This window comes from Achroia grisella, unplaced genomic scaffold (assembly GCF_030625045.1).
Source record: "Achroia grisella isolate CSIRO2021 unplaced genomic scaffold, CSIRO_AGI_Agris_v1 utg215, whole genome shotgun sequence".
NCBI lineage: Eukaryota > Metazoa > Arthropoda > Insecta > Lepidoptera > Pyralidae > Achroia > Achroia grisella.
The window spans coordinates 41713-65897 of NW_026712713.1; the positions used below are offsets into that span (position 1 = coordinate 41713).

General features: G+C 31.8%; 1 protein-coding gene across 1 annotated transcript in view; it reads right to left on the minus strand.

The window, feature by feature from the left end:
- The window catches only part of LOC131842220 (synaptotagmin-10-like), a 99089-nt gene that overhangs the window by 10984 nt on the left and 63920 nt on the right, over positions 1-24185 (minus strand). The window contains exons 4-8 of the mRNA XM_059190755.1: positions 15565-15708; positions 8912-9034; positions 5972-6126; positions 2427-2595; positions 1531-1651 (exon numbers count right to left, since the gene is read on the minus strand). Coding sequence (XP_059046738.1) covers positions 1531-1651; positions 2427-2595; positions 5972-6126; positions 8912-9034; positions 15565-15708 — 712 coding nt within the window. The remainder of the gene's footprint in view (positions 1-1530; positions 1652-2426; positions 2596-5971; positions 6127-8911; positions 9035-15564; positions 15709-24185) is intronic.

Consider the following 24185-nt stretch of genomic DNA (forward strand, 5'->3'; position numbering starts at 1 on the left):
GTGTTTTTTATGTAACTGCAAATAACCTGACGTTCTCCCTAATACTTAGTTGTCACTGACTACTCGTCACCAAGTTATACATGAACGGCCATTATATCATCTTGTGGGGCAGGGGCATTCATGCGTTAGCTCTCGAAAGGACTAAGGTCATGCCTCAATAACCATATCACTGCCTCATCTCACATTCCTCCGAAATACATCTTACAGTCGATAAATTGTTAATTCGTGCATAAAAACGACTTTAATTTTGACTTATTGCTATAGTACCTAAGAGAAGTACCGCTTTTTAAGACCGTGTTTATAAGAACAAAACTTACATTTAATCTATACTAATCTTTTTTTTTTATAACACAGGGGACAAACGAGCATGCGGCTCACTGTATCGTGTTTATTAAACTATAATGCGACGAAATCTTTATTATACAATTAAGCATTATACATTTTTTAATACTCAAAGTAAATACAATATTCCATACAAAAAACTACTTTCTTCGTAAACATTTTATCGCAAATGAACACTTGTATACTTTTGTATATGCACAGAATTATTATATTACCAGTGTCTTGGTCCTTGCTTTCAATTCTATTCATAAATTATCGAAAAGCCATCGCCCTTTTGCGTTGCTGTAAATTTACAAGCATTTTCATTTGCGATAAAATGTTTATGAAATTCTGCACCCAGTTTCAAAGATTGACTTCTAACCTTTATCGTATTATTCAGTCATACAATACGGAACCATTTTCAGGGTTCCCTGCTTAAAATACGGCTATTAGCCATAATTTATAGGGATAATATTATTCCAATAACGCAGGCATTCGCCCCACTTGTGTGACATTAAAAGGCCGTTTGTCACGTCTGCATTCGCAACCAAGAAAAGTAATTTCCTTCTCAAGCGACTTCAAAACGTGCATGTTACGTGATTATACTCGTATCGTGTTTTACTGAGCAGGAGATTAGCAATTACCAATTATATATTTCTCTTATGGATAATGGCGTTAAAAAATATTCGTTTACATATTTTCTATATCCAGTATCTTTAATCACTAAAGATTTAGGTATAATAAATACCGAGCATAGCGTAACGTGAATCATAACATAGGATTCCCCGGAATTAGGTGAAGCAACGACATACGTAGCGTTCTGGGTAATGATTAGATTAGAAGGGCGGATGATCGGGCCCAGTGCCATTCCTTGGGAAAGAACTATGTCCAACAGTGGACTGCAAGCTGATTATGATGATTATAAATACTGAGCAAATTATCAAAAATGTATGTACAATAAAAATGTAACTGATAATGTAAATAACATGAGAAAAATTATTACTGAGGGACTTTCATGAACGTATGAATTAGTACGACACGAAGTCATGACTCAGCTAGTTATTGAATACGATATTTTTCTATTCTAAATGGGTATCAACTTTATAACTAAAATATATACAAATTTTCTTGCACATAGTTTTGGAAAAAAAAAAAAGTTTAGTAAAATGAAACGATATCTTGGTACCAAAAGTTAAAAATCTAACGTACCTGATGAACCATTGATGTCCATTGCCTTCAGGTTTCTACCTTTAATCACGGTCACGGTAAGCCGCCCAGCCGTGGGCAAATAACACAGTGACAACATCAACTCGCCGAGGTCTTTCTTTTCCTAAGGACAAAGTCAAATAACATTCAAACAATATAAAATTTTACATAATTAATTAATAAAAATTTGAGCATGTCAAGTTTTTATAATGTTATTTATTTATTATTTATATTACGAATGAAATGGAATTCTACATCCGCATGCGCAATCGTAAGTATAAAAGTTCTACTCTTCCGATATTCGTTATTAGATTGTTCCGTTCGTAAAAAAAATTAAAACAATACATACTATTGCGGCGGAGCCCCTGATAATAAAGCCCCTAAGCCTTCTCTGTCCTGGTAAATCCGGGCCCGATTGAAAGTAATTTTTTTTAACTTAAAATCCATATGTAAAATTAAATTCTTTAAAATACGTCCTAAATGATTGATATCCTGATAAAAAGCTAGAAGGTAAGAACTGTATAAATCATTCAATGAAAATTGTTACCCTAACGACTAAGGTCACATAATATTCATCTTGATGAAGGTCTATTTCAGAAATCTGACCCGAAGGGATTTATAAAAGGCATCCGCAAACGAGGGACGGGAATGCTCAATATTCGATGTAAAATTTTTGATTAATGATATGTTCATTCAAAATATCGATTCAAAATAACCGACAATACAAATTCTTGCGTATCTTAATCAAATTTGACACAAAGATATATAGACTCCGAAGACAGACATCGGCTATACTAAATCTCAAAAAAATCAGCTTGTATTTATATAAGTCCGCGTTAATAAAACTTTGCACATAAATTCTGTAAATAAATGCAGAAGAAACTGATGTAGTTTCTTACCTGTGGTGCAGCTAAGATATTCATTGTATATTCGATCTCCTGGTGCAGATCAGCTGACTCCAGGAGACCTTTCAGCACCACGTGGCCAATCAGGTCATGACGGCTGAACCGGTCGAAGTCATATACGGAGAACTGAAGATAGCGTTGGCGAAGTTCTTCATAGGGTACGCTGTGGAGGTAGACACAAGTTAGATATATTTTCATACCCCTCTATATGGATTTGATGACATCTTGGCCGTACGTTAACTTCTAAGCTTCAGAGCTCATGTGGTCGAATCTGGCCGACATATTAACTACTTCAATGCATAAATACACAAATAAAGATGGACATGGCGCACTTAACACCCTGAGGCATTACTCGCCCTCCCGTTCTACAAGGGTTGAATTATGCAATAATATTTTTCTATCTTCGAAGAACTAGCAAATTTTTCCATTCAAGTACTTTACAATTGGCATTTGCATGCATAGCATCAGTTGAGAAAAGTTACCTAAACTTAAACGTAACTATCAAATAAATAATCATTTAACACAGATACATAATTGAAACAATTTCAGTATTCATTGAACGTGTTGCCAACATTATGAAGTCTGTTGATTCATATCATAGCATCATATATTTTACGCGATAGTTACCAATTTTCCTCAAAGAAGCCTACAGATGTTTTTCCATTCCAAAACGTATGAAAAAAGTAATATTAAGAAAGTTTACTTTGGGTCTTTCATTCTCACAATTTAGATCATTTGTAGGTGAATGAACTTTCATTAGAACTTCTAAAGACCTGCCGGTGACAATCGGGTATATTTATGGTTTTAATATTCAAATCAGTTTCTGTTCTCATTTCAATAGAAAACTTCAAATTGTTTCTTTTTAATTAAAACAATCACAAATTTGCCGACGTTGTATATCTTAAGCGAAAATGGGAAAAAATCAATGTGCAGCCTCCACATTAATTATTGTACGACTTTATTAAGTTATAAAATGTAGTCGTGGTTCAGGGATTCACTTCCCACATTTAAACTCCGAAAGTCATGCGTTAGAAATTTTTCCATATGAATGTCGATCATGTCACTATCATATTTTTATTTGTCACTCTCTCCGGTCTATTACCGGAGAATCAGTGAGAAATAAAAGTACACGCTTAAGAAACGCACATATAACAGATAAAATTAATAAATATCAGGAGCTTCGAAATAATAGAATCACGGTAAATATAATCTACAATTGTGAAATTGTATATCTTGTTTGTCTACTTCTATAATAGAATAACTGGACCTTATCAAAGTTTATGCAAAGAGATTTAATCTAATATATTATTATATCACTTGAATAGTTGGTCCTAAACTTACGGGCACTATTCTAACAGTTTAGACAACTGTAGTTATCTTGGGAAATGTTAAATAGGAGTTAATTATACGACATTATTTGAAATTAAACTCGGATGATTGCATGTGTTATTTAATGAAAATACTCCTAGATTCTAGGCAATAATGATGAATAATTGAAGGCAATTGGTGCGTACTATTCACGGTAATATTATAAAATTACGTTGTAGTTATACTTCAGTATTCGCTCTATCTCTATTCAGAGACCTTGCATCTCCTCACGCCCAAGCGCGATAGCAATACTTTCAATCGAAATTTAGCTCTAAATATTTACGTTCCGCTCCACTTGGCTTACTCTTTTATAGTATATATATAAATACTTTTTCGGTATTCTGAAAATTCATTATTATTCTAATATTTTGCACATTTTCATATTTTATATTGCTTTTGATTATTCAATTGAATAATCTAAAACGGTCCTTTTTTTTAATGGAAATATAATTTTTCAATTGCGTGTAATTCTAAATCATACTTATTTATAGAAAATCTGACTAGTGTGAAACTTTGATGAGTTGCCTTATTCTATGAAAAAAAAAAATATCGTATTTAATTAGTTACTTTACAAAATTTTCATAGTAGTAGCACGTTTTATATTGAAAGGAGTACACGACACGCAGTCTTAAGAATTTCATTAAAATCAACCGTCTATATCTTTTACACATGCCTCCGCTTTATTTTTTATTGTTTATAATCTGATTGGAATAAAACAAATACTAAATTTTAAGTGAAGCTTACCACAACATATTTGTGAAAACCACAATGATATAGGTTCAGCTGTTTCCGAGATTAGCACTCACATCTATATATTTTTTTATATTCCACCATCTAAGTATATTTGTTCAAATGTTTGGCACAAATTTTGTCTTATCCACACCAAGAACAAGTTTTACATTTAGAAGTCGACTAATGGCCCGTCCCATGGGGGGGGGGGGGGGGGGGGGGGGGGGGGGGGGGGGGGGGGGGGGGGGGGGGGATTCTATAAATCTACATGAATGATAATTTGATTTAATTTAATTTGTATTTCTAGTATATGAATATCATATTAATTTCATACATGCCAAAACAAATTAATATAAATTGACTTTTCTATCAGATCAAATTCCCAATTATTTACAGCTAGTTATTACATAGAAGATATTGAAATTTGAGTAAAAGGACTAGCAGTAATTAGAAATATTGGTGTACGAAATCATTGGAGGATATTTCAAGAGGTTCGTAAGCCGATCTAAAATAATAGGTTTGAACTGACCCTCCCAGATATTATCATTTACATTTTGAAACCCTTACTGTAATATTATATCTAATTGAATCATAGCTTCAAGAGTTTCTCAATTTATCTGTAATATAAACTTATCAATATTTCAATGTAAACAATTGAACCCGTCTCGGCCTTGTATGGATTCAATTACTGTAGGTCTCCCTATATTTTTTTAAATAAAACAAAGCCACCGTTACTTGCGGATAATGTAATATAGCTTGAAATGGTTGACAGAAAATTTAAAAAAAGGTTGATTTTTTTTTAGTATTATATCAGGGAAAATAATATAATACTTTAATTCTTAGCGTTGCTCTCGTGTAATTGAAACTATGCAAATTTAGAAATTGTTGCACCTAAACCTTGCTTGAAATAATACCAAATATCCATCTAAATATATATTATTATGAGTAAGATAGGAGTAAGTAAGTAAGTGGGTTACGAATACGAATTAAAAATAAAATAGAGAGTGGATTATTTCGTACAAAGAAAGGAAATTTTGTAGAAGTAATGAGAAATACGATTTCGCCAAGGTGGAACGTCTTACACACTCCATACACCCCAAAGTACAATACAACAAAGCAAAATCAAACTCACCTTTGCTCAGGAAATTCCCGACGTGTAGTATATAGTTTAATTGAAATGTACATTTACGAGTATTAATACCGATTATATGATATTTTCATTTTTATTACATTTGAGCGTCCTTCTTGTAATAATTCTTATTTTGAATTGAGTTATTTTTTTCTAAATTTAAGTGGATATACTTTTTTCTTAATACTGGTTAGTATTGTCGAACTCCCTTTAATCTAATCAGTGACCCAGTGTTAAACACTTTCTTAGTATAATCAGGTGATTATACTAAGAAAGTGTTCAGAATACGGAATAGTAAGTATAGGATAATTACCTGAAGAGGAATGTTTCATTAAAGACCGGGTTTAAGTTCTTGCGATGGACTTTGGTTTGGAATTTCTTTTTGCGATCTGGAAGCAGGAACACTTTAATGTATGGATCACTGCTACCGGTTACGTCTTTGATTGGCAAATCGCGGGCTTCGAAAATCTGAAACAAATATATTACTGTATAAAATCTAAATATATCGAACCATGACGCAAGACTTCGTTATAAACTAAAAGATTCTTACATAATGAATGTAAAGGACAACAGGGAAAAATATAATTACACAAAAAACTAGACTTGGTTTTGACTTTTATCTAAAATAAAATGTCCGACATGAAAAAAATATATTTTAATTTGTTTTTTAAACTTTCATTGTTATTCAAGAACAATTACGGTATTCTACTTTATGTAATGTAAATTGATGTTCAATCACAACTTAGACGAAAACAAATATAAACCATACCAAGCACCTAATAACTTATTTTCAATTGAAATATATTTTATTTTACTCAATATTTAATAATTAGAAATAGAATAGATACTATTTCATTTAATTTAGAAATATAAATTAATTTTGCAAAATTTCGTCTATCCATTTTCCGGGAACTGTTAAATAATTAGACTTATTCCGGAAGACATTAATTCCTATCTGCCAAACTTTAATTCAATATGATTTTACCGTAAAGTATCTGGAAATTTTCAGTTTTGTTTTAAGTTAAAAATTCATTGTTTACATTAAATAGACGAGCTATCGCGAAATTCTATGAAGTCTGTGGTAATCTTAATGTAAATTATTATTTACATATTAGAATTTCGAACAGAATAAACAATTACAAACCAAGCTATTTAATAACCAATACTACATAGAATAGTATTAATTATGGCTGTACCAGATTTATTGAAAGATAATTATTTTGGCGATAAGGCCGCCTTTTGTTAAAAACATTCTTACAGTAGATAGATGAATAGACATTAATGTATACTAGTTATGTCAACAGATTCGAGCACATAAAAATAAGTTAATAAACGTAACATATTGTTATATATTTAACACACATATAACTAACTTATTTTTTATGTTACTTGTGATTGGAAATAAATGCAAAATGTTGCTGAAATCTATAATATATGAGTGTATACCACATACCAATTGTGCTCTGTCTGTTTCTAAGACCAGTGTACACAAGCGCATAATGAGATAGTGATAGATAATGTTTATCGGTTAATGACATACAGACTAAAATTCCAAAAACTACTTTTTTAATATTTAATACAATATTCAAGAACATGTTTTTAAATTGTTTTCAATTTAAAGTTATTCGGATCAAATTCCGTAAATTGCTTTCAGATACTAAGCCGACCCTTATCATTCTATACACACCTGTGGTGATTAATATCTGTTGATTAGTGGAAATACAAAATTTCTGTTTCGACTTTGCTGAAGTTTTATGTATTTATTATTCAGATATATCTGAAAATTTTTAAAATACTTGAAAAGAGAGATTTACGATATCTGAAACGATTTTTATTATAATTTATGAGGGAATTGAACATCCATTCAATCATAAATCCTCCTGTGTTGACCATGTATAATCTATATATGTTATGAATAACTGTACTAAATAAATCGTTACTTTAATATGACTTCTATATTATCTCTTCAGTGTTTGAACAATGCTTCTTAATTTAAAACTGATGTCTGCGATTTAGTCCGCATAGAATTAGTCTCTTATAAAACAAGGACTATTTAATTAAGAAATTTATGAAACGGTTGATTGTACATAAAACTTTCAAATACTATTATATTCTCTTCAAGTATTTACAAAATAGCAATAATAGCCTATATTCTTGGCGTAAAAATATATTCAAATATATTTCTGTAACAAAAAATTTGTTCTGTACTTTCGGCACGAAAGAAGAAGGTAACAAAGACAGAGTTACATACGCATTTTTAATATTAGTTCGAGTTCGTCATATAATTTTTTGCCAATGTAGAATTTAAACCAGCAGCAATATTGGAAAACCCCTCGAAAGTCATACGCACAAAAACTTGATTAACTTTAATAACCTCTTGGGATTTTCAACATCGTTGAAACTCTTAAAGGGCATTTCGTTGGAGCCCGGGAAATTGAGACCCAAATCTTAATCAGGGGTCGACAAACTTTGAGTGACACTGAACTGTCACAGGTGTGTAATATTTGATCGTCGACGACGTTGGGACCACGTTTAATGAAACCGTCAAACGTAAATTAGTGACTTGAAAAATTATACATATATCAATTTACATCCAAAATAAGCTAGTTTTGTTTAATTGTTTTAATTTTTTGTGCAAGAAATATGCACAAAAGATTAAAACATTTTTATGTCAGGGAAGACGAAGTAAATTAAATTGATTAAATACATTCGTTACATCAATGCATCTATGTTTCTATATTAACATAGAGCATGCTTCGGAAACTAACCGCATTATTCATCATCACCATGAGCCTACTGCAGTCTACTACTAGACATACGATAGGCCTCTCTCAAGGCATGCTACTGGGCACGATATTTACCCTTCTCGTTCAAATATTACCCGCAACCCTAAGCATGTCGTCGCTCCACCTAACTGCGGGCGTGCTACGCTTTGCTAATTCGCAGTCTCTACTCTAAATCACGCATTATTATTTATTATAAACTGTAATATGTAGGTGCAATTCATTTATTGATTTAATGTTTAGTTATATACGTGCCTAATAAGAATATTTAAGATTATGCAACACAACAAATTTCTGTTATTATGTATTTCTTGAATACATACAGTTTTTTTCCTATTTACTATATTCAATTTTATTTTAAAATGTTGGAAAACGGCAAAATAAATGGAGAAGAAACAGTGAAGTAATAATTTATTTTAATAAAACATTATAGCGAAACCAAAGATTTTATCGAAAATAAATTGAGTTACCTTCACAACAAGAGCTTCGACTTCCTGGTCGTATTTCAAAGCGAAGTGTAATTTTCCACAAAACTCTAACTCGGCACTATCCGTAGAGGACTGACGCACCAATTCGTTTTTGTACAGTTCCGGCTGAAAAGAAATGGTCATATTACACATAGTCATTGAAGGTTTAATAGTGAGTAGAAAATTTTAAATACGACAGTTCTAAAACGTAATTTTTTTTTTTCAAATTTCAGTTACAAAAATCATTTATTCATATACGACATTATATCTGCTTATAAACGTATTATTTTTTAATTATTTTCCCTACCGTCCAGATCAGTACCGTAGATTCAATTGAGAAGAAGTGGCAAGAAATTTGGACCTTAGACCATGTTGTATACAAATATATCAGTAATAATAATAAAATATAGCAGTATTCACTTTTTAGTCCTTGGATATAGCAATTAACGGTGTTCTGTACTCGATCGTTGGCCACTTAAAAAGTTGCTTCTTTTTTCTATAAAAACATGTATAAAATTTTATCTGATATTTTGTGTCATAAGTAAAATATACCCAATACCTATATATAATTTACGCTTTTGCATCTTTTTTTTTAATATCAAATTTATTTAGGCTCTTTTATTATAATATGATAATGCCACTCCCCGCGTCAATTTATTTTACATAATTTACGATTATATGCGAGTAGCTTTCTGTGCATACTCGTAAAGAACCTACAAATTAAACATACAATAATATAATAACATCCATCTCGAGCTGTATCACTGGCGTCATGATAACATGTGAGTACGGTCACCACTCAACAGTTTGTTTGCTATTCCAATCTTTATATATAAAAATTTAGAGACACGGTGTTCTAACTTACTGAACTTATTTTGATAAAAATTCTATATTATTATTCCTAAGTAAAAAGGTGGCCCAACCCAAAAAATCTGTATTTTTGACACATTTTTTTATTAATTCAGCATTAAAAAACTCATACAAGCTAAATATTTTACCTTTCTACCATCAACCACTATTTTTAATATCGATATTAATTTATGTTTTACCAGTACAGCTAGTTACATATTAAAAGGCGAGAAAAAATTATCATTATCACTAAATATGTACACAGTTAGGCTGATCCGCTAAGCTTTATTGTAATGAGTTGAAATGTACTTAATATCACTTTTAAGTGGTCTACGTGTACATACAAGTGTAACCATAATTAAATATTACATTAATCGTAACATTTTCCACAGAGATTTATGTTTTTACTACCTCTTTACACCATAGTCAAATAAAATGTGAACGTAATAAAGATGTAATGAAATGAATATTAGACCTGTGAATTAATAGCGACGAGGCATAAGACCATTTTTATTGCAACCGTTAAAATTTTATATTGTATAAGAAATTAACGGAATGATTTACCCATTAATGTATGTACAAATTGAAAAATCATTTGTATATGTATTCAATATTTTTAACTGATATTTTCTTTTTTTTTCGTTCTTCTTTGATATTTAAAATTGCAATTTTGGAATCTAAAACAGCACTTCAGGATCAATAATACTGCAATTTAACTGCCTCTTTTACCTTTCACTGAATTACAGCTTACAGATTAATTTTTTACCAAAATAAAAATATCAGACAGCAGATTGGAACCAATACCTAAGTATGATATACTTAGAGACTGAAAACACCAAACTCTGATATATTTTATCCACTATTTTTTTTATTGAAGGTTTTGAGTTATAGTCAGGTGTTAAAACTGCAACATATATAGATCTATTGTGCTCGCCCTTTTTCAAACTTCGGTACCTAGGCCCGTCAGGAACAACAATTAAACGATATTCTTGGGACCGATAGTTTTTATCTCCACAGGATAAAGTGTATACTTTCCAAAGGCGATATTTCGTTTATGCATGAGTGGACTACAACCACATAGGAGGTGTGTGTTTCCTCTTGTGCTTGACAAAATCCGCCAAGTTTTATTCAGTAACCAAAATATGTTTGAAAAACCACAATACCGAGTCTTAATTTTTTTTTATATGGAATCCATCTGAACGCATATGTGTGTGTAAGAAGAAACATTTTTCTAAATCAGTTTACAAATCACTAAATTCAGAGATAACAGACACAAAAATACATCCGAATTCTTCTTTTTTAAGCTGGTTAAAAACTGACATCTCTATAACTTTGTTATGTTCATATTTTCAGCTAATAAAACACTACTGGAGTGTGTATTGTACTATACTAGATTACATTAGCTGCATTAGGTGTTATCGGCCAACTTTATTGTATCATTTGTTTTACGATGTAAGTTCGTTCCCACGGGAACTGATCTTGCGAACTAACAAACAATATGTTTATATTGTTGCTCGTAAACAAACGGTATTAACCTTGTGCAGGTCGCGTAGTAAAGGACCCTGAGGATTGCGATATCAATACACACTTGATTTTCAAATACTCTGTATTTATAAGTTTTTAATATTATAACAATTTATGTTATTAGATTAATATATTAACTAGAGTTTTGTTCGAAAATTTCGAGTTCGAAATTCGGCGATAATTAATTTAAATTATAAGTTTGATTATTATTAAGATTTTATTAATAAAGTCTATATGCACATATAGACTTTATTAATAAAATAGTGTGTGTGTCAAATACATGGTTTTGTGTGTAATATTTTTTTATGAATTTGACGTATTTTTTATGCATAAATTCTATATAAACTATAAGTGTGCGAAATTTCATACTGCGCCGTTCCACCAATTTTCATAAAAAGGGGTACAAAGTTTTTGCTTCACCTATACCTAATAATTAAGAATAAATATACTGTCGAGACAATTTAAAGATGAAGTAAATAAGAGTCATTGTCAACAATCGACATTTCGCTAGGTATATTTGAGTTCAGAGTAGCATTGTTTAATGTAGGCTAGATTTGAACCTCCTTTTGGGTATAAACCACTGAGCTACAACTGACTTATAATGATAGTTCGCTAAATAATAGTTTAGTATCATTTCATTATATCTAAGATATAGTGCCGACCTAGAAATTTATATTGAAGAATAAATAATTGCTTGATTTAAATAAGGAACTGTACGAACATTTGTAACAGATATAATTTTTTTCGGCAAAATTTTATGATATTCGATTAAAACAATATTATTATACTAATATAGGCGACGATTGTTGCGTACCATCAGGCAGCCGTTAGCTCTTTTGACTTCCAATAACATAAAAAATACTAATAACATTTTTCTGTATTCCTGTATGTATAAACTTCTTCGTACATAAATTATTTTTATTACAAAAAAATAAACATTAATACTGTTTGCAATGGCATCGATACAATTTAATTGCTTTAAGAACTTTATTTTTAATCAAATAAATTTATTGAAAATCAATTTCAACTATCCCAAAACATTCTCTATTCGTTCCAGCATTTTGATATATTCAGCATATCATCTACTTGAAATAAATTTTCATAATAATTCACCACCATGTATATTCATGTAATTATACGGGATCGGTAAATTTTCTCTAACAATTCTCTCCAGTACGCCTCAAAATCTCTATTATATACTTCAAGACATGTATTAATTACAAAGAATTCAAGCGTTTAATATTATCTCCTACAACATACTTTTATAATAATAATTGAAAGCTTACATAAATAACATAAAGGGGGAGTTTTTTTTATAGACGGAATAGGGAACACGCTTGCTCTATTTTTTTTAATGGATGAATATGGAATAGTGCACCCGGCTGTGTTTAAGGTATACACAAGCGGGGCACCAATTCAGGATATGAGATGAGCATTAAGTTAGGTCCATTAGATCACTATAACAAATTCTATAAGAAGTGACCACGATAATTGCATTAAGTGAACACTTAGTTCCAGCGTGTGGGAATGAATTCCCTGATGGCGAGCGGTGCAATGGTAAAAGGTGGCCGTAGGCATCATGTCGAACATTCCTCAGACCACAGTCTAGTAATCATAGCATATATTATTGTAATTTGAAAATTTTATATAAAAAATAATATTGTTTCAAAAAATTACAAGATTCATTCGATTCAAAATAGGAGTGTAGATTAATATTTTGCAACACAAAAAAAAGAAAATATATTTCAGCTACTTATGTTAGTTTCTTTTTGGGATTAATATTTAAAATGAAATATAAATCTAATCCATCAAACCGGATACAAAAACATTGTAAACAATAAAACATCGTGAAGTTTAATAATTTACATATAAGTGGGTAGTTCGTGAAAAGTTACTTTTATTTTTTTTTATATTGTTTACGCTACTTACCTGAGGTCACATTGAGATAAAATAAAATATTCTAATACTAACAACAAAGTTATTATATTTAGAGTAATTACTGTAACCCACATATTATTTCAGTAACTTTTCTACGCTCATGGTAGGTAAAGTTCATGTTACATAATTAAAAGTAATATATTATAATATCACTAACTAACAACTACCACCACCCATAAATTAATTAAACCACAAATAGTGTAGAACAAATATACCCTCATAACTGTAATTTTAGGTTGGACATTCAGAAGCGTTGTCAACTGGTGATTTCTTAATAAACACAACTCATCGGTGTCGTGTGCACAATTCGTCGAGTACATTTGAATGCAACGTGGTAGGACTACCTTTGTCTCTAGGTTCACCTCGATATGTTAACGGTATTTTCATCACCGAACAGTCTATCAGAAATATAAATTGTATTAAAAATAATTTATATTTCTGTATCTTATGTTTGTAATTGATGAATAAAGCTATCTATCTAATTAAAGCAAAATCAGATTGCTGTTTGTCACTGTTAGATGTTACATACGATATGTCCAAACTATTTTTGGTGTCGTCCATGTTTTAATTTACTTTAGGGGTTCATAATTCGAATTAGTAAACCTCTAGACAACGATGCTCTTCAACCAATATTATTTAATACTGTTCAGTTAATTTAAGTACTGAGAGCATAAAAGTGGAAAAAAATAAAGAGATAAAACGCCTAACTAAATATTCATTATGCCTAATTAATGACTGAGCAACGTTGTCGAGTCTTTTAGCTGATTTGTGAAACAAAGTCGCTTCACCGGTGATTTTAGTCCGCAGTGTTTGCTTAATTTAATTAATACTAGCAATAGTAACAAAAAAAAAATCGCTAAAAATAAAACATAAATGTTCATAAATAAATAATTTTGACTTTTAATAAACAACGGCCTCGGTCGGCTATACTTTCGATTGATGCGGATTCGATTCCCCGAACGGTAATTAAACGGAAAATTCCTCCATAAATGGACTATAATTTTTTTTAAATCTATCCCACTTTAAAACATTAGTAAAAATGTATATATATTTTTAATAAAATAAAACAACCACCAATATAATTTACATAACTATGTCAGTAACTGCGATTAAAAAATCTCAACTAAACTAAAAACAAGATATACCAACATTTTTATTTAATTATTAACTTTTATGACTGCGATGCATGAAAGTTAATATATTTTTATTAAAATATCAATCACAAAGTTTTAATAAACGTAGGATGGTTACTCTGCTTCTAAATGAATCCAAACATGTCATTAGAAGTGTGGGTGCCTCTGTTATTTCCGTTATTCTATTTAATAAATGGGTCAAGTTATAATTAAATTTGAAATACTCATACAATATATATGTCATCCATAAACAGTAATATAGCAAATTCCCTACTTTTACTATCATTTCCAGATTATCTTCGCGAAACTTTATTTGTATTAAAAAGAAGAAAGAGCAGTACTACTGTAAAAGTCAAATTCTACCTACTCATAGTTGATAATTAAACTTATATATAACGTGTCTACTTACTAAATTTTGTAGTCCAATTCATAAAGACCAATTTATGAAACTTGCGAACAGTAAGGTAGCCTTTAAATTACAACGTGGCTCTAAAATTACACTGTAATATAACCTAAAAACGGCACAAAAGGGCTGTAATTAAGAACCAAAGGACCGTGCTTTTATTAGCGGCGTGTTTTCTTTCGTAGTTTTTGTAATTACACTTTCTCAGAAAGGTACAGTATAAAGTATTATAGCTAGGTAGATAAATACATATTTTTTTAAATATTTTAGTATTATAATTTAGATTTTATATTGCTATTAATTACCTGTGTATTAATTAAATAAATAGTAAAATTAAATTGTTTGATGCTGCTTCATTTTTTCCTATTATATTCTACAATTAAACTTTATTTTAGAATATAATTTAACGCAGTCATCATCATTATAGTAGGTATATTCCTGGTGAAAAGGCCAACTGACCTGCCTTCAGCCTTATCCTATTTTCCACTGATGTCCCACTATCATATTATATATGTCATTAGCATAGACTATAGCTTCACTCTCTCAAAATCCACAAAAAAATTTGACGATCTGGTGTTCTTTATCATCATCAATAGAGGCTATAGTTTTTGAGGCGCTGTGAGGAATTCTCTTTTACCCGGTTTCAAGATCTTCCCCAGATTTCTTGATTGCGTCTTCCTACTGGTTTTCTACTAAATCCTATGTTAATTACGGAAGGTATTTTTGTTACACAAACACAAATAGTTATTAAAAATATAGCCTTTGATTTTCAGATAGTGCTGTGTGAGTTTTCCAAAGTTATGAATTACCTTAATAAGCCCAATAGAAGAATCAGCTCTCTCAAGGCTGCAAATGCTGAATTGTATCGAAGGTAGATCCAGACGATGGGATAGCTGACGTTGAAACGTTTGGTGGCGAGTCGGCACTATTGGTAGCGTGGTTTGACGGAGAACCTATAACCAAAAGACAAATTTTGAACAAATTGAATATAAAGGACACCAAGTTGTTCTCAACAATAAAAAATGTGATTATTCAAAAGTGTTTATATTATATTTATTTGACTAAAGTTTATTTCTACATTTATTATAATACCATATGTAGACTAAAACTTCGTTGCTGCTAAAAAGCTAAAACAGATGAGACAACTGTACCCTTGTCTCATTTATTTCAGCTGCCAAGCATCTATGAAGTTGTGTTTCGGTTGTAAGGTCAGATTATGCATTGAAACAAGATAGGAAATGTATAGTTTTCTTCTAATGCCAATTGATTTTTATATATTTCGCACATAATAATTGACTGCAGTAACTGCAAAAATATTGAAAAATTATCTTAATATTTTAACTTCGAATCAATTTCTTACAATTTGTATTTTTTTTTAATTAATGAAGCCAATTACTAAGATTGTAATAAAAGACATTTCCTGTACTTTAGTCTCTACTATGTATGTATTTTTCACAAAAGAACCTTAATAATTTTCGAATTGATAATATAAATTAATTAGTCAAATTCCGACCACTGGGCAACCATAGTTGAAATGTAAATCCGGAAAATGGAAGGATATGTAATGACTATGGAAGCCGAAGAGGACATGATGTCAAAGGCGCTTTTCATGTGGATGCTCATATATAGCCCATGATTGCTACTTACAAAAATATATATGGTTATATAATTCTTCAATTATCTAAAAAGCCGACATAGCGACCGTGTACTGTAAAGAATCCACACAGTAAGAATAGCAAACCACATTCATAATACATAATACAGTAGTGACAGGGAGTTGGTTTAAAAGAAAATGTCGGCGTAAAAACGAGAAAAGGCACACAACGTTGGTTCGGGCATGTGGAAAGAATGTCGTTTGAAAGGATAGAAACAGATATACAATTATATAATGAAAAGCTCAGATTTACAGGGATAGTCGTACTGCCTGCATTTAGAAATTTCTGCTTTACATTAGGAATATCAGATAGATAAAAAACTAACTTAACATGGTTAATTAGTCAAATATTATTTAACTAATTGATTAAGCTAGAGTTTAGGTTTAAAGCATCGTTGCTTAGTGGTTTTCCCGAATCTAATCTAAGATGTCTTAAGTTCGAATCTGACCGACAGCAAAAAGAAAGTTTTTGTGTTAAGTTATATTTCCGATAGGCTCTCCGGTGAAGGAAACATCAATATCGTAACAATTAATCCTACATGACGGTGGCCTCAAATAATATATACCGAAAATATGGGCATGTGAATTGTTATGTTAACTATAAAATCGACAGTTGACAATGCTATGATATCCTATAATATATAATATTATATATACATATATATTGTAAGATATCACGCAACAGTTATATATATATAAATATTGTGGTGATATGTGTGTAAATATTGAATGTCATATATATTTGCACCGCCAACAATTATTAACCCACGGTTGACTGGTAAATAAATATGCTAACAAAGGTCTTAACGCTCAAAGCAATCTCTAACAGACAACCAGCCAATGGAGTATAGGAGTAATGAATAAATTATTTAAATTAATACAAAATTTGTCTTGAAATAAAAGTATATCTATATTTAAAGTATATTCATTTTCGACAACATAACCACATTTTAATTAAACTACAGGATACGAAAGAGAATTATAGAGTATTCATATACGTACATAATCCTCGGTTTTTTATCACGAGATCCGTGAAGTTGCATAAAAAAATCAACCTTCCAACTTGAGATATTAATTAAAATTTACTTGCAAAGTTGCAAGTTAGTGCATTAATTCTGCAAGCTAATAAAAAATGTTTGCGTAGTCTCTATAAATCATGCTTAAACAGCTATAAAACTTTTTACACTAATTAAGTACCTAACAAATAGTTACCCGCAGCTGCTTTCCCAAGTTAACTAATAAAGCTACGTTTTTCAAGATGCAAACATACATATAATAAAAATGTAAGAAATCGCTGTCTGTACATGACAGATATTTAGAATAAAAAATATTATTCAGGATATTAATTAACGTAATAGAACCCAGAACCATTCATTTTAGATTGTTTTATTTCGTGTGTTTTTCTTACATTTGCGCGTACAGAAATTGCTTAATCGATTTCGATGCGATGATAAAACAAAACATAGGTCTTATTTTATAAGTTGTATTTTACTCAAATAAATGAGAGATCTGTACAATAAATTACAATTATGTAATACCAACGATTACAAGCGTAATAGCGAAAGATTTCGAAGTTAAGAAATTCTTTCTTAATAACTACTGGTACGTAAACCACACTTAGATACAAATGCACCCAGACATGTGGACTTGTCTAGTATTGCATTCAGTATAAATTGACTATTCCTCTAATAAGACATGTCGGATAAACTGTTATCCGACATGTCAGAATAAAAATACCATCTATACTGATAGATGGTATTTTTTTCTATATTTCATTAAACGCCTCATCTGGACATTTTTTTCAGTGTTTATGTTGAGGCTACTCGCTTTCCTTATTAAGTTCCCAACTAATACGATCTGACGTTGAACGCTAGTCCTAAGTTACTATTAAATGCTTATATAAAGTTCTTTATGATAACACTCTTATGACTTTGAGTATATTTTTTAATTATAACTAACTTTGTGACCGCTTCATTTAACATCTATTAAAGTAAATTTTAGCTCATGCTAGCTTCATTATATTTAAGTATATACTGAAGTAGGTATAGAAGCCAGGAAAGGCCCGACTCGTAGATAAAGCAAGATCTCAATTCCATGCTATTTTATTTTCTACCGAGAAAGGACATTTAACTTGGTAGAAAATAAATAAAATAGCAATGTATTACTACCGAGATAGAAATTAAACAAAGCCATTCGCGTGGATATCTCCATGTCACTACTGCTATTATTATATGATATTAAAGGTTGAGATACGGTAGTTACAGTCCTCCGGTACCGGGGGAAAGGGTGATTGTTAGTAATGTGGACTGATGATCTTATTGCTAGCAATGTACAATGTCAGGTTGACCTCCACGCGGTTCCCCCTGGAAACCATCGTGATAAATTCTTAGTGAATTCGTCACGATGGGCTAACTAACCTGACCTCATGCTCATCTTATCATCCTCCACTGGTGCGCCACCAGCGCAAACCGTTAGCGCAGGCGGGTGCACCATTCCATTATCATCCATAAAAAAAAAGTCCTCCGGTACCGTAACACAAGTCATATAAGCCGTGGTGCTATTCATGCGCAAAGGCGAGGATTGTCACTTCCCTTAACTACTTTACATTTTCAGTAACAGTAATAAAATGTTTATCTTCGAACTCTAGCTCTGACTCTTTTCATGTACCTTATACACTTAACAATTTAATAACAGATGTTACTACAAATACATGTTCTTCATAACGTTTGTCATATAAATGCTCAAAGCATACCCTCTCACTACTCTGACCTTATTGATACTTTCCCTTCTTCTTCTCCTATGCACGCCATACTCGTTTCTGAGTCTTGGTTAAAACCATCTCTCTCCTCTTACTCTTACTGTCTCCCAAGTTATGTTCTGATACGCAATGATCGTGTTGGTAAAGGTAGTGGAGGCGTTGCTATATACTTGCGGAGTGACATTCCTTTCTCCATCTTATGCAAATCAGAACCTGTTTAACTGCTTCTGCTGAGTATATTATGTTAGAAATAACGATCAAGGGCATTAAAGTGGTTCTTGGAGTTGTATACTGTCCTCCGTCAGTTGATTACTTTTGTCAACTCGAATCAGTTCTATATAACGGATTACACACATCACATAATCATGGGTGATTTCAATACTGACCTGCTAAAAAGCACACCACGCTCTCAAAAACTTCTTGATATAACTAAGTCAGTCAATTTTGCTATTCTTCTTTCTGGACCCACTCATCGTAATCACCTTTCTTCTGACACATGGCTTGACTTAATAATAACATCTTCTCAGGATCATATTACAAAATACGGTCAGTTATCCGCCCCTGGCTTCTCGAAACATGACCTTATTTATCTACTTTATAAATTGAAACCACCTAAGTCTAAGCCTACGATAATTTACACGCGCAATTTGGCTAGGATGAATCCAGAACGTGTAAGGATCGATTTGGAGAATGCTGACTTCACACCTCTGCTAGCTGCATCATCAATTGATGACAAAATATCTCTTTTTAATAACGCGATTTTAAAATTGTATAATAAGCATGCACCATTAAAAGCTGTGAAGATAAAGAGACCTCCTGCTCCGTGGATTACCAGGGGAGTACGTATGGCTATGACTAGACGAGACAGATCCTTTCGAAATTATAAGCGTGATAGGTGTGACACTAAATAGAATATTTATAAATCAGCTCGAAACCGCTGCAATCAAATGGTGAGAGGAGCCAAACGTCAATATTTTCACGACAATCTATTAAATACGTCCTCAGCCAATATATGGAAGTTTCTACACTCCCTTGGACTCGGTAAATGCCCCACCTCTTGTAATACCTTTCCATTTTCTTCTAATGATTTAATTCAACATTTCACATCTACTATTTCACTTGACCCTTCCACAAAATTATTCACTGTTTCTAAAATATCTTCCATGGCCCAGCCAGATATTGATTCTTTCTCATTTTCTCCAATAGCTGAGGATGAAACCTACAAAATTATTCAATCTTTGAAGTCTAATGCGGTGGGCTGTGACGATGTGAACCGGAAAATGATCATCTCTATCCTTAGTTCCATTCTCCCTATTATAACTCATATCATTAATCACTCCTTCCTTACTGTTACCACATTTCCCCATCTCTGGCGAAAAGCATTCATTCTTCCTCTTCCTAAAATACCTATACCTAATAAATTGAACGATTTTAGACCGATATCAATCCTGCCTTTCCTTTCCAAGGTCCTGGAAGCAGCTGCATATAGGCAAGTTTCCTCCTTCATCCTTAATAATAATCTACTTAGCACTTTCCAGTCTGGGTTTCGCCCTGGACATAGCACTTCTACTGCTCTTCTAAAAATTACTGATGATATTCGGTCGGGTATGGAGGATAATATGGTCACCATTCTCGTTCTAATAGATTTTTCCAATGCGTTTAACATGGTAGACCATGACATCCTCCTATCCATCTTGCTACACCAAAGGTTCTCATCCTCAGCTTTGGATTGGTTCTCATCCTACCTTCGGGGACGACAACAAGCCATCAGAATTGATGGTAAATTATCTAACTGGTGTGATCTATCAACCGGCGTACCCCAAGGCGGGATTCTATCCCCATTATTGTTTTCCACTTTTATAAACTGTCTTTCTCCTATTCTTGGCTGTTCTTATCATTTTTACGCAGACGATTTGCAAATCTATGAGCATGTCTCTTACGATAACATAAATCAGGCTATATCAAAAATCAACAAAGATCTATGTAACATTTACACATGGTCTTGTAACTTCGGTATACAAGTTAACCCTAAAAAATGTCAAGCTATAATCGTTGGTAGCCCAAAACAGTTGGCTAAAATTGATTTCCATACCGTTACGCCTATCACGTTTGATAATTCTGTAATTGCTTTTAGTCAGACTGTTAAAAATCTTGGTCTTCATATAGATTCAACTCTGAGTTGGATTCCGCAAATTGCGCATGTTAGTCGTAAGGTTGTGTCATCTCTGCGCTTCTTAAATCGATTCAGAAATTTTCTTCCTATTAAAACAAAGGTCAGTCTAGTCCAATCTCTTATACTTCCCATCATTGATTATGCTGATGTGTGTTATCCCGATCTTAATGAAGATCTTCTCAATAAATTAGAACGTCTTGTAAACAATGCAATTCGGTTCATCTTCAGCCTACGTAAGTATGACCACATTTCCTCATACCGCTCCAAACTCAAATGGCTTCCAATTCGTCAGCGCAGACAGCAACGGTTACTCTGTTCTCTCTTTTCTATTCTCTTTGATCCCTCTTCCCCTGAATACTTGAAATTTCAGTATCTCAGGGACGCCCATGACCGTAACCTGCGCTCTAAAAATTCCCTCGTCCTAGCTACGCCCCTCTATAAAAGTAGTTTCATGTCTGACTCTTTTATTTTGCAAGCCTCGCGTCTCTGGAACTCACTGCCTGAAGACATTCGTACACTTCCTACAAAATATAGTTTTAAAAAAAGAGTTAATGCTTACCTTTTAAATAGTCTATCATAGAACTGCAAAATGATCATCATCATCATTATCTTATTTATATGTGTAGTATGTTTATAATATATATAAATATGTATGTATGTATGCTCATAATTCGTTTGTATGTAGTATATTATCATGTATATGTATGATCTTATATCTATTTAATATAATTACATTTAATTTATTACATCTAAACCGCCTTCGAGTATCTCTGCACTCCCTAAGGTTGGCTGGTAGAGAATGCTATTAGCATTAAGCCCGCCTATTGTACAAATTCAATAAAGTTTAAAAAAAAAAAAAAATGTAACGTGTACAAAAGAAATTATGTATCATCATTATATAGTATAAAACAAAGTCGCTGTCGCTGTCTGTCCGTCCCTATGTATGCTTTTAAATCTTTAAAACTACGCAACAAATTTTGATACGGTTTTTAATAGACAGAGTGATTTTAGAGGAAGGTTTATATATAAAATACATGTACATCCGGGCGAAGCCGGGGCGAGCCCCGGCTTCGCCCGGTTATCTTTATTTTCTACTAGCTACTCGTAGCTAGTAGAAAATAAAGCGGTAATCATTACAGAGACCGTATTACAGACTTAATGACCTAATAAAAATATTTCTTACATACCGTATAGAATAACTGTCTTTAAAAAGGGAGAAAAAGTTATATCCGATCCCTCACTTTACTAGACCGCAATCTTATCTATCTCGATTAAAATGCCTATTACATTGATATTGACTTGAAATACTTCATCTCGCGATAAGTGAACGTTCCGAAGAAAAAGTGCGAACTTTTTTACACAAGTCAAAGATTTCCAAGAAAAGGTAAAACAAGATAATCTGCTTTTTTAGATACTTCGTCTGAAATTAATATTGTTATTACTTATATCAAAGCCTTTGACGTAATACTCTAAGCGAAATGATAGACTGGTTTTGTACAAGTTTTAAAATACTTTTGCCTGACTTTTCCTTGTAATTAAGAAGAAAATGGCTAAGCATAATTATTGTTGACCAAGACAACCCACGTGCTAAATGTTCTTTAAGATTATATCCTGACTTAATTACAATGATTCAAATTATAAAAGTCAAGTAAATTCTGCTTCTTAAAAATTTGAGAGGGCGTATTCAAATACGATATTAAAATAACCAAGTAGTCGAATATAATATTTTGCTCCCCCTAATTTCAGATTCATTACGTAAATAAAATTTAAATGTTTTCATTTTAACACAATTCATATGTAACTAATAGAGGAGGAAACTCTTTTGATTAGAAAGAAGATATATTACAAAACAAAAAGAGTAACGTAGTACAAAAAAAAATAATGCGTTGTACTATTCTTGCAACCAACATAAATAAGCAAGAACCGTACAGAAAATTACAGCATTAAAAAATAAAATTAATATTTTGGTGACAACTACTTTTTTCTTATCAGTAGTGTCAATCAAGAATATAACCAATCTAATGGTAAACCATTACCGTAACCTTTGGCCGCTGAATACACTGGGGTACGTTGCACTATATGCACGATGCTAACCGTTACGAAATCTAATTATTATAAATTAGATGAAACTAATACTATTCTATTTTATTTTTATTTATTTTATTCAATTAACACTATATATATTTACAGCTAATTGCCAACATGTTTACTTCTAAAAGCTATACTTAACTATATAAAGACAGGTATATTCTTATTTTATTTATTACACAAGGCAAGGCTTCTGTGTACACGTCAGCATCTTGGACCTTACCCAAAAATAAGTTTAATAGATGCAAAGCTCGAACAGTCGGACTATTACTAAGCGTGGCTTTATGACCTCAATTTGGCCATAATTAGATGCCCAGATTAAATTCGTTTTTGTATAATACACAATTTGCCTCGCATATTTGATCCTAACTGGCACATAAGCGAAACTCCCACCCTCTACCAGATTAATTAAGTTCATAAACGGTCACCGGAGTATTTCTTTGAAATTTTCGCAATGATAATGCCTATAAGGCTTAACAAAGAACCATCATCTTAGTGAATGAAATCAGAGTTAGTAAGTACAAGTGTTTTATTTTCCATTATACTGAAAAGTCATTCATTCTTAAATGTGATTTTCACAGAAAATGTTGGGCAATTTTTAACCTAAAACTTTGGAGTCCTCCGGGAAAATTGTGAAGATAAAAAGTTACATAGACCCAAGTCGCCGTAAGTCGGGATGAAATATATTTTTAATTCATATTTTCGTTATAAAGGACTAATAGAGGACTATATTCAGACTTAGTAGCATCATTATTAT